The sequence below is a fragment of the Galeopterus variegatus genome, unplaced genomic scaffold (genome assembly GCF_000696425.1).
Source record: "Galeopterus variegatus unplaced genomic scaffold, G_variegatus-3.0.2 Scaffold4574, whole genome shotgun sequence".
NCBI lineage: Eukaryota > Metazoa > Chordata > Mammalia > Dermoptera > Cynocephalidae > Galeopterus > Galeopterus variegatus.
This window is the reverse complement of record NW_007730685.1, coordinates 101457-113990: the sequence shown is the minus strand read 5'-3', so window position 1 is coordinate 113990 and position 12534 is coordinate 101457. Positions and strand designations below refer to the sequence as shown.

Sequence of the window (12534 nt, the reverse complement as noted above, 5' to 3'; positions counted from 1 at the left end):
TGGGGGCTGGGGCTCCCTCCCCGGGGATGATCTGGAGGCTGCTGCCCTCCAGGCCCCCAGCCCCCTCCCCATCATCACCCTCATCGTCCTCTCCGGGACACTGGCCTGAAACTGTCTGCAGCTGCACAGCAGATCCCCCTGCCTGGCCGGCCCGACCCAGTGAATATTTTCGTCGGTGCCCTCGTCTACCTCCCCGCAGACAGGCCACATAAAGGAGGGAGAAGGCCAGGATGAGGCAGAGGCCACCAAGTGCAGCAATGGCTAGTACATAGAACAGCCTCACACTGGGTGCCAGCTGTGCCCCAGCTGTGGCAGGGGCTTGTGGAGCTGGGGCAGGAGTGTCCGACCGGACTGTGAGGCTGTAGGAGGCCAGCAGGGTGCGGAGGCCATTCTCCTCAGCATAGCAGCCATAGTTGCCACTGTGCTTTGGCTGTGTGTCTGTCACCAGCAGCCCATCTACGCCCACACGATAGCCATCCTGCCCATCACTCAGGCCCATGCTCCCATTGAGTAGCCACAGGGCCCGGGCCAGGTTGGATGGCTGGTCACAGGGCAGGAGGACATCATCGCCCCGGAGCACAGAGCGAGTCTTCAGTGGTAGTGGTGGCCCTGGTGGAGAGGGAGAGGTAAATGCCTGCCCATCCCAGGGAGGGCATTTGAGATGGCAAGCCACACTGTTCACTGTTAAGTCCCTAGCACTAAGCACAGCATGTGGAAGCATGGTGATAGCTGACCAAGCCTCTGTGCTCATGCTCCCACATAAGTTTCATATTGCCCCTTCCCAGGAAGTAGGCAGTGCCTTGGGCCCTTTTCCATTCTCTCTCCATGCTCTCAGTACTCTCCTGTGGTTTCAATTCCTGCCATCTGCCAGTGACTCCTAACCTCTACCTCTAGCACAGACCTGTCTCCTGAGCGCCAGACTTGAATATCTGCCATGTTCTGGGCATCTCCATGTGAAGTCTCTCAGGTACCTCACTAAGGCCAAAGCCTCTCTCTCAAACTATACCAGGTCCTTTCCTTGAATTGCTACCACTGTAAATGGTACCACTAGCTACTCACTTGTCTAAGTCAGAAACCTGAGGGGTCTCCCTTGACTCTCTCTCTTCCTCACCTTTTGTGTCCAACCCTCACCAAGATTCTGCCTTCAGATTCTATCTCAGACCTGTTCACTTCTTCCACAACTGCCAGCCCACTCAGGCCCTCGTTTAATCCATTCTCCATGCAACAGTGTGGTGACCTTTTAAAAACACAAATTTCATCATGCCACTCCCCTGCCTAAAACTCTTCAAAGATTTCCTGTTGCTTTTCAGGTGAAGATCAGAATCCTCAGCATGGTCCATGCCTGCTTCTCCAGCCTTTTCTCCTGTTGCTTGAATACACCTAGCTCCCTCTGCCTGCTGTTCCCTCTGCTGGGCAGTGGTAGCTGGATGACTCCCACTAGGGGACCCAACTCGAGTCAGACTTCTTGGGGTCACATTTGAATCCTGACTCTGCTCCTTTTAGGTCAATAACTTTATACTCCCTGTGCCTCCAAGAGGTTGTCCTTCATGGGGATAATAATAACGGCACCTCTCTCCTAGGAATGCTGTGAGAATAAATAAGATTATGCAATACACTTGTGTTTAGATCAGTGCCTGGCACATAGTATGTACTCAATATATGTTAGCTATGACTGTTAACTTTTGTTCTTCAGATATCAGCTCAGTCATCTCATCTTCCTTGGAGAAATACCCATTACCTTCCTGAACCTCTGTCATAGTTGTAATTATTAATAATTATAATTATTTGTTTGATTTGATTGCCTAATGACCCCCAACCCCCCATCACCACTTGGCTATAAGTTCCAGAAGTGACAAAACACTTTGCACCTTGAACCTGTTTCCTCATTTATAATTCATTTGGGCAGTAAATGCTTGTTGAGCACTTACTCTGTACCAGGCTTTGTGCTGGGTGGTCCTCACCTAAAGCACACAGACATAACCATTCATATACAAAGATGCACATACAAATGACAGTAAGTGGCAGAGGACAGACTATGCAGCCCCACCTACACACATCCATGAATGTCACTTACCTGTATCCCTGCTGCTCTCACAGCCTCGATTTCCTCTCTCTATGTCCTGTATCAGTGCTGTCCTGGAGACAGAAGATCAGGATTCATGAATAAGGGAGACTGGGGCTTCAATTTCCCCAGTGAAAAGTCTAAAGGGCTGTTACCAATAATTAGACCCCTCTCCCTATATGTTTGCAGGCCTTTGTCCTCCACTCGGGCCACAAGTGACCCTCACTCCCCACCACCTCCCAGCCACTGCCCTGGGACCTGTTGGCTATGGTGGTGGTTGCCATGCAGGCTTGGGTGCTGGGGTCCCAGCCACAGTAGGGGTCCCGGGCCAGGATGCAGTCATAGCAGGATCGGTAGCGGGAGCAGCTGGACAACGGTAGCTGGATGACACCACTAGGAGCCCCCACGTAGAGGCTGTGCTGGGAGCCAGAGAGGACAGCAGGTTGGCAACGCCCCCCACTCCCACTTACAGCCACATACGTAGCCTCTGCCCAGCTTTCACACTCCTTCCCCCTATTCCAGCAAGGCCATATTGAGGGTTACAAGTCAGGGGCTACCTGCATTGGAGAGATGACTAGATTCTCCACAGAGTGGGGCTCCCTGAACACTTGTGTCTCTTCAATAATGTGCATCCCAGAGCCTAGGACCACGGCCTTGTGGATCCAGCCGTCAGCTGGCATAGAAAGGACAGAGGGTCAGACTCCAACAATGGGACCTGCTCTAGGCACCCTGCAAGAGGCCTAATGGGAACAGCTCAGGAGTCGTGATGAGGTCAGGGACAAGGATTCAGCCAACAGCAGTGGGCCCTCAGGACATTGGGAACTCCAAGCCTGGAGGAGTCACAGCAGGAATCACTGAGTTCAGAAGCATTAATGATCAGGGTCAATAGGGATTAAGGATTTGGGTCAGATGCACCTGTGCCAAGAAAGAGCAGATCATAGATGGGTCCAGCAGGCGTGGTGACAGGTGTCCCTGTGAGGTGTGTATAGCGTACATTGCGCTTGAGCAGCAGGGGCCGTCCACGGGTGGGCACCACAGGCCGAGCCATCAGTGGGTGTAACTTCACAAAGTCCAGGACCATGGACGGCAAATCTCGAGAGGAGTTGTAGCCTTGGCTGCGCAATGAGTCTGTGATGCACTGGGGTAGGGGACAGGTGTAGTGAGCCTCAGGACTCCAACACCTGCCTATCCTCTCTGCAAGGCCAGTCCCTCCTGCCCTTCCCAGGGGCTCTGTCTACTCAGCACTGGCCCCAGGCCTGGGTGCTCACCGAGCCAGGCCTGGGCTCAGGCACCCCACCCTCGTAGCGGCCCCAGCGCCGGGCACTGTCCTGGTACTCCATGTAGGGGCCTGCGAAGACAGCCTGTATCTCGGCCAGGTCATAGCGGCAGATAGCTGAGGCCTCCAGGGTCTTCCTAGGAATGGGACATGGGGGAGGGGACTGAGTCACATTCAGTGGAGCCTGCCCCCTGACCCATGCTCAGCCTGGAGCCCACTGTTACCCTGGCCAACTCCATTGCAGGCCCACAGGGCCTCTCCTGTGGGTCAGTGGGCTATTGTGGCCTCTGGCCCTAGGCTAGCTTGATGTGCCTGAAATTCTCACTCTTCAGCCAGCCCTCCCCACAATGGATCCTATCTCATCATCACTGATCCTATCTCATCATCACTGACCTCTACTCAAGCCCCTATGCTGTCCCCAGTTCCTTGCCTCCCCACTGTCCCTGCACTGACCACTGTGTGGTCAGCGTGAAGGTCGCATAGAAGTGTGTGCGGGCTGAAGTGTCGGCATCCAGGCTGCAGACCCAACGCAGTGTCTCATACTGTGGAATATGACAGATGAGACGAGCCTTCAAGAAGGATGTCCACTTCTTCTGCAAGATCTTCTTCCCTCCCAGGTCTCCCTGGGAAGGTAAGGGCACATGGTCAGGGATCAGGGGCCAAGATCAGAGGTCTAGCCTCTACACCCATGCCCCATCCTTAACCCTGTTCACCTTGCATACACGGGCCACTCGGGCCACACGATGGCTGCTGCGACTCTGAGCGAAGCTGCTGGAACCCTCCTCAGCAGCACGCTCCGTGAAGAAGTAGTAAACTTTATCATCATCACCCTCTGCACTGGCCTTGCTCTCCCGCACCAGGACGGAGAACACAAACTCAGCATCTGTGGGACAGGCAGTTCAGGTGGCTTCTGAGATAGGCCAGGCACCTCTCCCCCTGCACCTACCCCTCACTTGGCAACACACAGGAATGGAATGGACAGGCTCACCTGGCAATTTGGGGATGGGATAGTCAGCTTCCCAAGGGAGTAAAAATGAAGAAATAGTCCCTATCCCCCATCATCCTGTGCCTCATTCTCCTAACCATTAAGCCAGTGCATCGGCGCCTCCTCAGTTCTCAGAGAGTGTGGGTGGCGGCTCCGGCGGATGTCAGGAATGCTTCGGAATTCATACCGTGTGGCTGTGTAGAGGCCTCCATCTGGGGCAGGGTCATGCCGAGCATGTCACATATACAACAGGGTACATTTATACACATGGGTGGCACATCCTAGAGATGAGATACAGGTCCTAAAGATAGCATGCTTGTGGATCAGAGGCTGGGTAGGAAGGAGGGCCTGCTCACCAATGATGAGGCCTGTGAAGCCGCGGGCTGGGTCATAAGGGCACTTCTCCTTCCCCTCCTCAAAGCTGGTTGGCAAGACGAAGTCCTCAGCATCCTAGAGAACACAGGGCCAGCAGCAAGTGGTCCCAAGGACCACAGGGGTTGTGGCTCAAGGTCAGACCAGTCTGGGGTCAGGAATCAGCAGTCAGGGCCGGGGGCAGGTATACTCACAATGGCTGCACAGAGGGGCTGGAAGGCATGAGTCCCACAGGTATAGAGGTGAGTGGCATTGAGCCGCTGTAGGAACCGCACATGGTTGAAGCACTCTGTCTGTGGGATGAGATGGAGGGCCGTGAGCCCCCTGTCTAGCTAGAGGCCTCCCCCATTAGTCTAGCTTTGTAGTTTGGCTTTCACTGTCCAGAACACAGCATATTCCCTGAAACTCACTGTCCTTGGCCTCCCAGTGACATGACCTTCTTCTCTCCTTTATCCCGTGGATAATCTGACACCACTCTGCCAGCGTGTGTCTCCTGTGGTCCCCTTCACCCCTGGTTTAGGAGCTCATGGGGCTCCCGACACCCTGAAATGTTTCTCCTCTCATTGAGCTCCTTTTCAGCAACACCCCTTGATCCTGGAACTCCAACCTATCCCCCTGGGTTGATAGTTCCTGAGGCTGCCTGATGCTTTGGGAGCCCAGATGCCCAATTGTGCCCAGGATGCAGGATTTGGAGTCAAAGAACATTATTTTGGAGCTTTAAGATATGTCTGCCCTGCTGGGTTTCAGACGTGTTTGGGGCTTGTTTCTCCTTTCTTCTGGCCTATTCTTCCCTTTTGGAATGGGAATGTGTACCCAATGTCTGTTCCACCACTGTATCTGGCAGTAGATAAATTTGTTTTTGCTTTTCAGGTTCACAGCTGGAATGACTTTTGCTTTTGGTCTCAGATGAGACTTTGGACTTTGGACTCTTAATTTGGTGCTGGAGCAAGCTAAGACTTTTGTGACTGTTGGGATAGAATAATTGTATTTTGTATGTGAGAGTGACAAGAGTTTTGGGGGTCTAGGGGTGGAATGACAGAGTTTGGATGTGTTGTTCCCCCAAAACTCATATGGAAATTTGATTCCCAGTGAGACAGTGTTGGAAGCTATTTGTGTCATGGGGGCAGATCCCTCATGAATGGATTAATGCTCTCCTTGGGGGCTGATTGAGTCATGGGGGCAGATCCCTCATGAATGGATTAATGCTCTCCCTGAGGGAGGGGAGATTAATGAATGAGTTCTCGCTCTATTAGTTCCCGGGAGAGCTCGTTGCTTAAAAAGACCCTGGCACCTTCTCTCTCTCTTTTGCTTCCTCTCACCATGTGATCTGCTTGTACCTGCTGGCTCCCTGCCACTTTCCGCCATGAGTAGAAGCAGCATGAGGCCCGTGCCAGATGCAGCTGTCCCAGAATCGTAAGCCAAATAAACCTCTCTTCTTTATGAATTACCCAGCCTCAGGTAATTTTGTTATTTTTATTTTATTTTATTTTATTTTTTTTTAAAGATGACTGGTAAGGGGATCTCAACCCTTGGCTGGGTGTTGTCAGCACCATGCTCTCCCAAGTGAGCTAAACAGCCATCCCTATATAGGATCTGAACCCATGGCCTTGGTGTTATCAGCACCACACTCTCCCGAGTGAGCCACGGGCCAGCCCTTCTGTTATAGCAACACAAAATGGACTAAAACACTACCAAATCTATCCCCAGGCTCCAGCTCTTTCTCTACCTGATATCCCACAGACACATCAACTCACCTTGTCAGAAGCCAAGCTCATCACCTCCTCCCTAACCTGCATCTTCCCTCCTAAACCTGTTCATCCAGTCTTTCCCACCTCACTCACTCCATCCATCCTATTACTCAGTCCAGAAACCAGGAGTCATCCTTGCTGCTTCCCACCCCCTCACCCCCACATTCAGTGCCTCTTCATGATTAACTCTTTGTCCCAAATGTCTCTTGACTTGATCCACTTCACTTCCACCACTACCACCCAGTCCAAAGTACTGCTGTCACCTCTTCCTTAGAAAACTGCAGAGGAAACCTGACAGTCTGCCCAACCCTCTGCCATTCTTTTTATAAAAAGTACTTTATTCAGTGAATGAGGAATACATGCAACATAGTATAAAATCCAAAAGGTACAAAGGTATATGTTGTAAACAGAGAGGCTCCTCTTTATTTTTGTCTCCCAGGGCCTGCATAGGGGACTGCTATTACATTGCCTAGAGTTTCCTTCTAGAGATATTCTACCCTCAACACAACTCTTGCTCCCTCCAACCTGCTTTCCAGGGCACATTTTAAAAATGTAAACCAGATCATGTCACTGTAGTGGCTCACCAGTGTCCTGAAAATAGAGTCCCACATGCTCCTGGGCCTGTATGACTGGGCTCTGCTCCTTTCTCTGGCCTCACTCACCTTACTCCAGCCACACTGGCCTTCTCTGTCCATCAAATGTCTCAGCTGCCACTCTCCTGACTTGCCTTGTTAATGGTTCCTCCTCCTGCCTTTACCCAGAGTTTGAATCCTCACAGGCCTTCTAATCAGGTGCAGCCCTCTGGCGTCTGCACCAACCTGCTCAGACCTCCTTCCTCTGACCCACATAATGCCCTCTTCTCCTGACTTCAGAATCACCTATTTTAATCCATCTAGTGCCTGGGGTCAGGTAAGTATTCCTATAGTGATGTTTCTCCAAGATGTTTACATTTTTTAAAAAAATTTTATTTTTTACTATTTTTTATTATTTTATTTTATTTTTTTCTAAAAAGATAACTGGTAAGGGGATCTTAACCCTTGACTTGGTGTTGTCAGCACCACGCTCAGCCAGTGAGCAAACCAGCCATCCCTATATGGGATCCGAACCCGTGGCCTTAGTGTTATCAGCACCACACTCTCCCGAGTGAGCCACGGGGCCGGCCTAGCATCTACATTTTTAATATACCTAGGTGATTTGTGTGTACATTAAAGTTGAGAGCCTCTAAAGTGTCAAATTATGTGGGTGCCCACTGTCACAGAATAAAATCCAAACCCCCGGCATGGCATTTACAGTCCTCCTTGACCTGGGTTCCACATGCCTCACCAACCCCATTTTTTACTCACGCTGCACCAAGAGACAGCCTTTGATAGAATCTTTTGGAGATGCCTCTTTAGACTTAGCTGTCCCAATACCAATACCAATACTTTACACTTAGCTGTCCCAATACTACTCAATCAGAATGCCTGGGCTGGTAGACCTTGGGAATATATATATCTTAAAAGCTCTCCAGATGGATCTGTTATATTGCTAGACATGGGACCACTGCAGACACCCTGTTCTTTAGCCAGAAAGGGTTGATACTTCACTAATACCGCTCCATGGCATACTAGGTACTTGCGCTATTCCTTGACCAAAGCCTTATTTTTCTTATCTGTAAAATGGGGGATAATACTATTTCATAGGATTATTTGAATTAGGTGAGATAATAGCTAAGTAGCACTTACTAGAGGTTATTATTATCATGATTATTATTCGGGAGCCCAGAGGGGATTAAGATGCTGTTGCAGGCCAAGCTAGTAGGCCATCATATGTTTTGATTAGAAGTGCTGTGCCCAAGGCCTGCCACTCCAGCAGTACTTAATGATATTTATTGTGGTTGCTGAGATTGACTGGTTGTTCTGTCCCTCTCCACCTGTGTCCTCACCAACTCTGGCTTCTGAACTGGGGAGAAGGAGGAAAAGAACTGGGGACAGGGCAGACCACATACCTGGTTGTTTTTCCCTTTTTGATGACATTTGCTTTGCATCTCTGGGGAGGCCTCCCAGCGGATCTAGCAGAGGTAAAGGGAATGGGCTGATGCATTGACCCCAATACCTATTACTCATAGGACCAGGCAATAGGACCCCAGGGAGCTGGGGAAATTGGGGTGGGATAAATTTGAGGAAGAGCACTGGATGCAAGGGAGACCTGGGCTGGGAAGGGCAGAGCTGTCTGACCAGGGGGTTGTGGAAGGCTGAAAGGGTTTCTAGGAAGTTGAGGTCCCAGGGAGATGAGTGAGGCTGGAGACCCTCTGAGTGGTCCAGGTTCCAGGGACTGACCTCTTTGTGAGCCCCATTTCCTATGTCGTGGGCACTGAGAGAGAACAGGGCGCCTCGGGCTCCCACCAGCAGCCTTGCTGAAGCCTCCTCCAGCAGCAGTGTTGAGTAGTTCTGGGTTTGGCCCTTGAAGTGCCTGGTCCCAGAGAGTTCTGGGGAGAGCAGGAGCAGTGGGCCCAGTTCTGGGCCTGCCTCCCTGCCCCCAGCCCTGGTTCCCACCGCCTTTTGAGGTTGAGGATCTCACCTTCGTAGGGAATGGTCATCCGAGGGGTGGCATCTAGTTCTCTGGATGGTCTCCGCAGCGAAGGTCCAGGGACTGCAGTTGCTGCAAGGAAGCTCAGGAGGAGGGGCCAGAGCCACCCCCACATCTTCCTGGGGAGGCCCAGACCAACAAGACCCCCAATGGGAGCCAGGGCCAGAATCACAGGGTTGAGGGGGGAGATGGGAAGAACAGTGACAGGGGTCAAAGTCCAGGGAGGTCACTTGGAAGGTCAGGGGTCATAAGGCCATGGGGGCCAAGGAGTCATGGGGCCAGGGGGGGTCCTGGAATTGGGGGGACATGGAGTCACAGGGTTGTGTTGCCATGGAATCCCACCTAAGAAGTCAGAGGGAGGGATGGTTCACATGCCTTTCTACATTAAATGCAAACTCCATGGTGAGAGAGAGTTGTGGAGACATAGAGGAGTTGTAGGTTATCAATAGGGTCACTCTGCCCCCGACAGCAGGGCTAGTCTTGAATCTCTAAGGTCTGTTTTCTGTAGGAAAAAAAAAAAACAACAGGAAAAAAACTTTGATTTGTGTGAGGGTACTGAATGGAGAAGGCCCAGCGTCCATAGAACTCCCACACCACTATCAACTCATTATCAGTCTGTCCATCTCTGCTCTGATGCAGGAGGCTGGGGTGGAACCTGCCCTCTTTATAAGACCCTAGACTCCCCACAACCCAAACCCAAGGAAATAGCTCTGCTAGGCTCCCGTCTCGATGTAACTCAGGTTCTCAGAAAGAATGCCAGCAATAAGACCCAACTTGGACAGCAGCTGCCCTTGCAGCCTGCGGGGGTGCCTTATGCAGGAAGGACTGAGCAGAGATGTTTAATGGGCCTTTGTTTATTTTGTCCTGTTTTCCCTTTGTTTTTTCTTTTCCCTGGCCTGAGAGCTTCCCCTGGAATTTCTCTTTAATTAGACACTTCTTAGCATTCCTCTCTGAGGGGGTGCACATCTCTGCCCTGCTCATGCGAGTCTGTACTGCACCCTCTGGTTAGGCATCCACACTTGTCCCTACCTGTACGCAGGCACTCACAGGCATGGGGGGTGGGTATCTGGGTCCTCCTAGCTGCACAAGTGTAATGTCTGTGCAGGAGGTTGTTGTGTGCAATCCCAGTTAACTGTAACATAAACAACATGGAGAAGGTGAACAATGGGATCCCTGAGTTTTTGGCCACCTCCCCTGGCACATCTTGGAGACTATTCCCACACCTGGACCCTCCCTTAAGCCAACCAGTTGGGGAAGGGGTGGGGGTGGGTGGCAGGCCTCTCCCAGCCCCTGTAACAGGTCTCCTAATTTCCAAGGGGGCTCCTGAAGACTTCCTGAGCTGGGCTAGGTGTGGAGGAGGCCTGACCCCATTTCATCAGATACCCATAGGCATGGCCAGAGGGTGCCACTGGTGTCTCCCCTCCCTTCCAGGTCAAATATTAACTATCTAGCCTTGGAGAGAAGGTAGGAATCAGGAACTGGCCAGAGGGATAACAGGAATTTGGAGTGGTTTATTCAAGAGGTAAAAGTCAACACTGTGGTGGCAGAGCACAGAGGGCAGACCAGAGTAGAATGAGAAGGAAAGAAGAGGGTCCCTGGACCACCAGTTCCTGGTTTGGAGGCTGGGGCAGCAGGAGGCTCCAGGAAAGATGCCCATGCTCAACCCACCCCTTGCTGTGGAGGCACACCTGTTTACCTTTGGGGCCTCCTATTTGCTCAGCACAGAAAGGGGGGAGCCCTACAGGTAGGCGGGATCCAGGTAGGTGGGATCCGTCTCTAGGATTGGGCAGGAGAAACACACCACAAGTTAGAGGAACCACTCAGAGTGTGGTGCACGGCACACTTACACAGGTTTACTCTAAGACTCACATGGATCCAGAAGAAGGTGTGTGTGTGTGAACACAGGTACACATTCACAAGGAGGACTGTGAACACATGTATTCACAGGAGGGTCTCACACACACACAGTTAGGTTTGTGCACACACATGTTCACATAATGGCCCACACATACTCATGTTCACCTGTAACATTGTATTCACATGCCCATCCCTTTGGCAAGTCACATAGCCTCAGAAATTGATGAGGAGAATTATAAACCCACACATGTGCGGCCAACCGCCAAAAAAATAAAATAAAAATACATGAAGGATTGTACACTTATTCAATATGAGGGTCCTGCACATACACAGGTATGTGTAGAGACATGCACGCAATGCCATTGATTCAGTGGGTCAGGCACAGTCATGTTCACAGAAGGGTCAAGTACATGTGTTTTCACACAGAGTCCTCAAACACATTTACATCTATGCAGAGACAAGCACATGTGCACACAAGATCCAGTCGTCCCTGCAGGCTTGGAAGCTGCCAGTGTCCAGTGGGGTGAGGTGCAGTGCAGAACCCCGCCTCCATTTTCTAAAGTCCCAATTCTAAGGTCAGATTCCAAGTGTGCGTGTGTGTGTGTGTGTGTGTGTGTGTGTGTGTGTGGGAGAGAGAGAGAGAGAGAGAGAGAGAGAGAGAGAGAGATGGGGGAGGCTTGTGACCTCGGATGTTCAAATGTGATGGGTGCATGGGTCAAAGCGGCTCCGCAAGGGAGGGAATAGGCCCCCAGCTTTAGCAAAGAGATGGAGTGGTAATTTAGCACTCTTCTACTCGCATATATGCTGCAGTTCTAGATATGAGAGTTGGGCTGGAGCTCAGCCCCCAGTTAACCTGTTGGGAGGGAGGGCGGGGCTAAATGGGCGGGGCGGAGCATGCCACCCCACCTCCCCCAGTGGCGAAGCGGGTTTAAGGTCTCTGGTCCACACCCCACACTCCGCCAGGAGTTCCATAGTTCAGGTTCCTTCCCAGGGCCTGCCCCCTGAACTCTGATCACTTTCCTTCCATTAGATCCCAGGGTGGAGGGATTTGGGGGAGGGAGACCCTCAAAACAGTATCAATGGGGATCAACGGCTCTCGACCTTCATTCCAGATGTCCACCTGCCTACTGTAGGAGGTATCTCCTTCTGCCCAGTAGGATGGTGGTCTCTCCTGGCTTGAGAGAGACCCTCCCCCTCCACCCCCTTCTTCCACCATCCCAGACAGCCCGCGGTTCTCTTTCGTCAGGTCTAACCTCAGTCCCTACTGCTGCAGCTCGAGGACAAGGTCTCCTTCGATCCCGCCGGACATTAGGAGACGTGACCCAGATCCCAGGGAACACTGTTCGCCACGCGGGCCCCCTCCCTGCGCCATCCCCGGATCCTCGGTGGCCGGTCGGCGCCCACCGCGGTCCGAGGCCTGGCCCGCGCCCCTCTACAGCCTTTATGCGGGACCGGGGGACTTGGCGGTGAGAAAGGCCTGGCCCATCTTGGAGAGTGGAATGGACGTGGGGAAGGCCTTGCCTGACTCCCGCTCCCCCGGCTCAGGGCCCGCCGCCGCCCGCACTCCCTGCCTCCTCACCTTTGCGCTTGGATCCCGGGCGGTAGAGACAGCGACGCTGGGCTCCGCGGCCCCTCGGCACCAGCTGCGGGAGAAAGGTGCTGCGGC

At 52.2% G+C, this 12534-nt stretch overlaps 1 protein-coding gene across 1 annotated transcript in view; it reads right to left on the bottom strand.

The window, feature by feature from the left end:
- LOC103603368 (semaphorin-4G) overlaps window positions 1–12514 on the bottom strand; it is a 13254-nt gene extending 740 nt beyond the window's left edge. The window contains exons 1-17 of the mRNA XM_008587858.1: window positions 12448–12514; window positions 10708–10787; window positions 10041–10143; window positions 9003–9513; window positions 8762–8910; window positions 8431–8493; window positions 4890–4988; window positions 4680–4773; window positions 4422–4535; window positions 4052–4221; window positions 3792–3961; window positions 3331–3475; window positions 2978–3200; window positions 2620–2735; window positions 2312–2481; window positions 2075–2142; window positions 9–609 (exon numbers count right to left, since the gene is read on the bottom strand). Coding sequence (XP_008586080.1) covers window positions 9–609; window positions 2075–2142; window positions 2312–2481; window positions 2620–2735; window positions 2978–3200; window positions 3331–3475; window positions 3792–3961; window positions 4052–4221; window positions 4422–4535; window positions 4680–4773; window positions 4890–4988; window positions 8431–8493; window positions 8762–8910; window positions 9003–9126 — 2306 coding nt within the window. The 5' untranslated portion in view covers window positions 9127–9513; window positions 10041–10143; window positions 10708–10787; window positions 12448–12514. The remainder of the gene's footprint in view (window positions 1–8; window positions 610–2074; window positions 2143–2311; window positions 2482–2619; window positions 2736–2977; window positions 3201–3330; window positions 3476–3791; window positions 3962–4051; window positions 4222–4421; window positions 4536–4679; window positions 4774–4889; window positions 4989–8430; window positions 8494–8761; window positions 8911–9002; window positions 9514–10040; window positions 10144–10707; window positions 10788–12447) is intronic.
- Window positions 12515–12534: the final 20 nt, after the last annotated feature.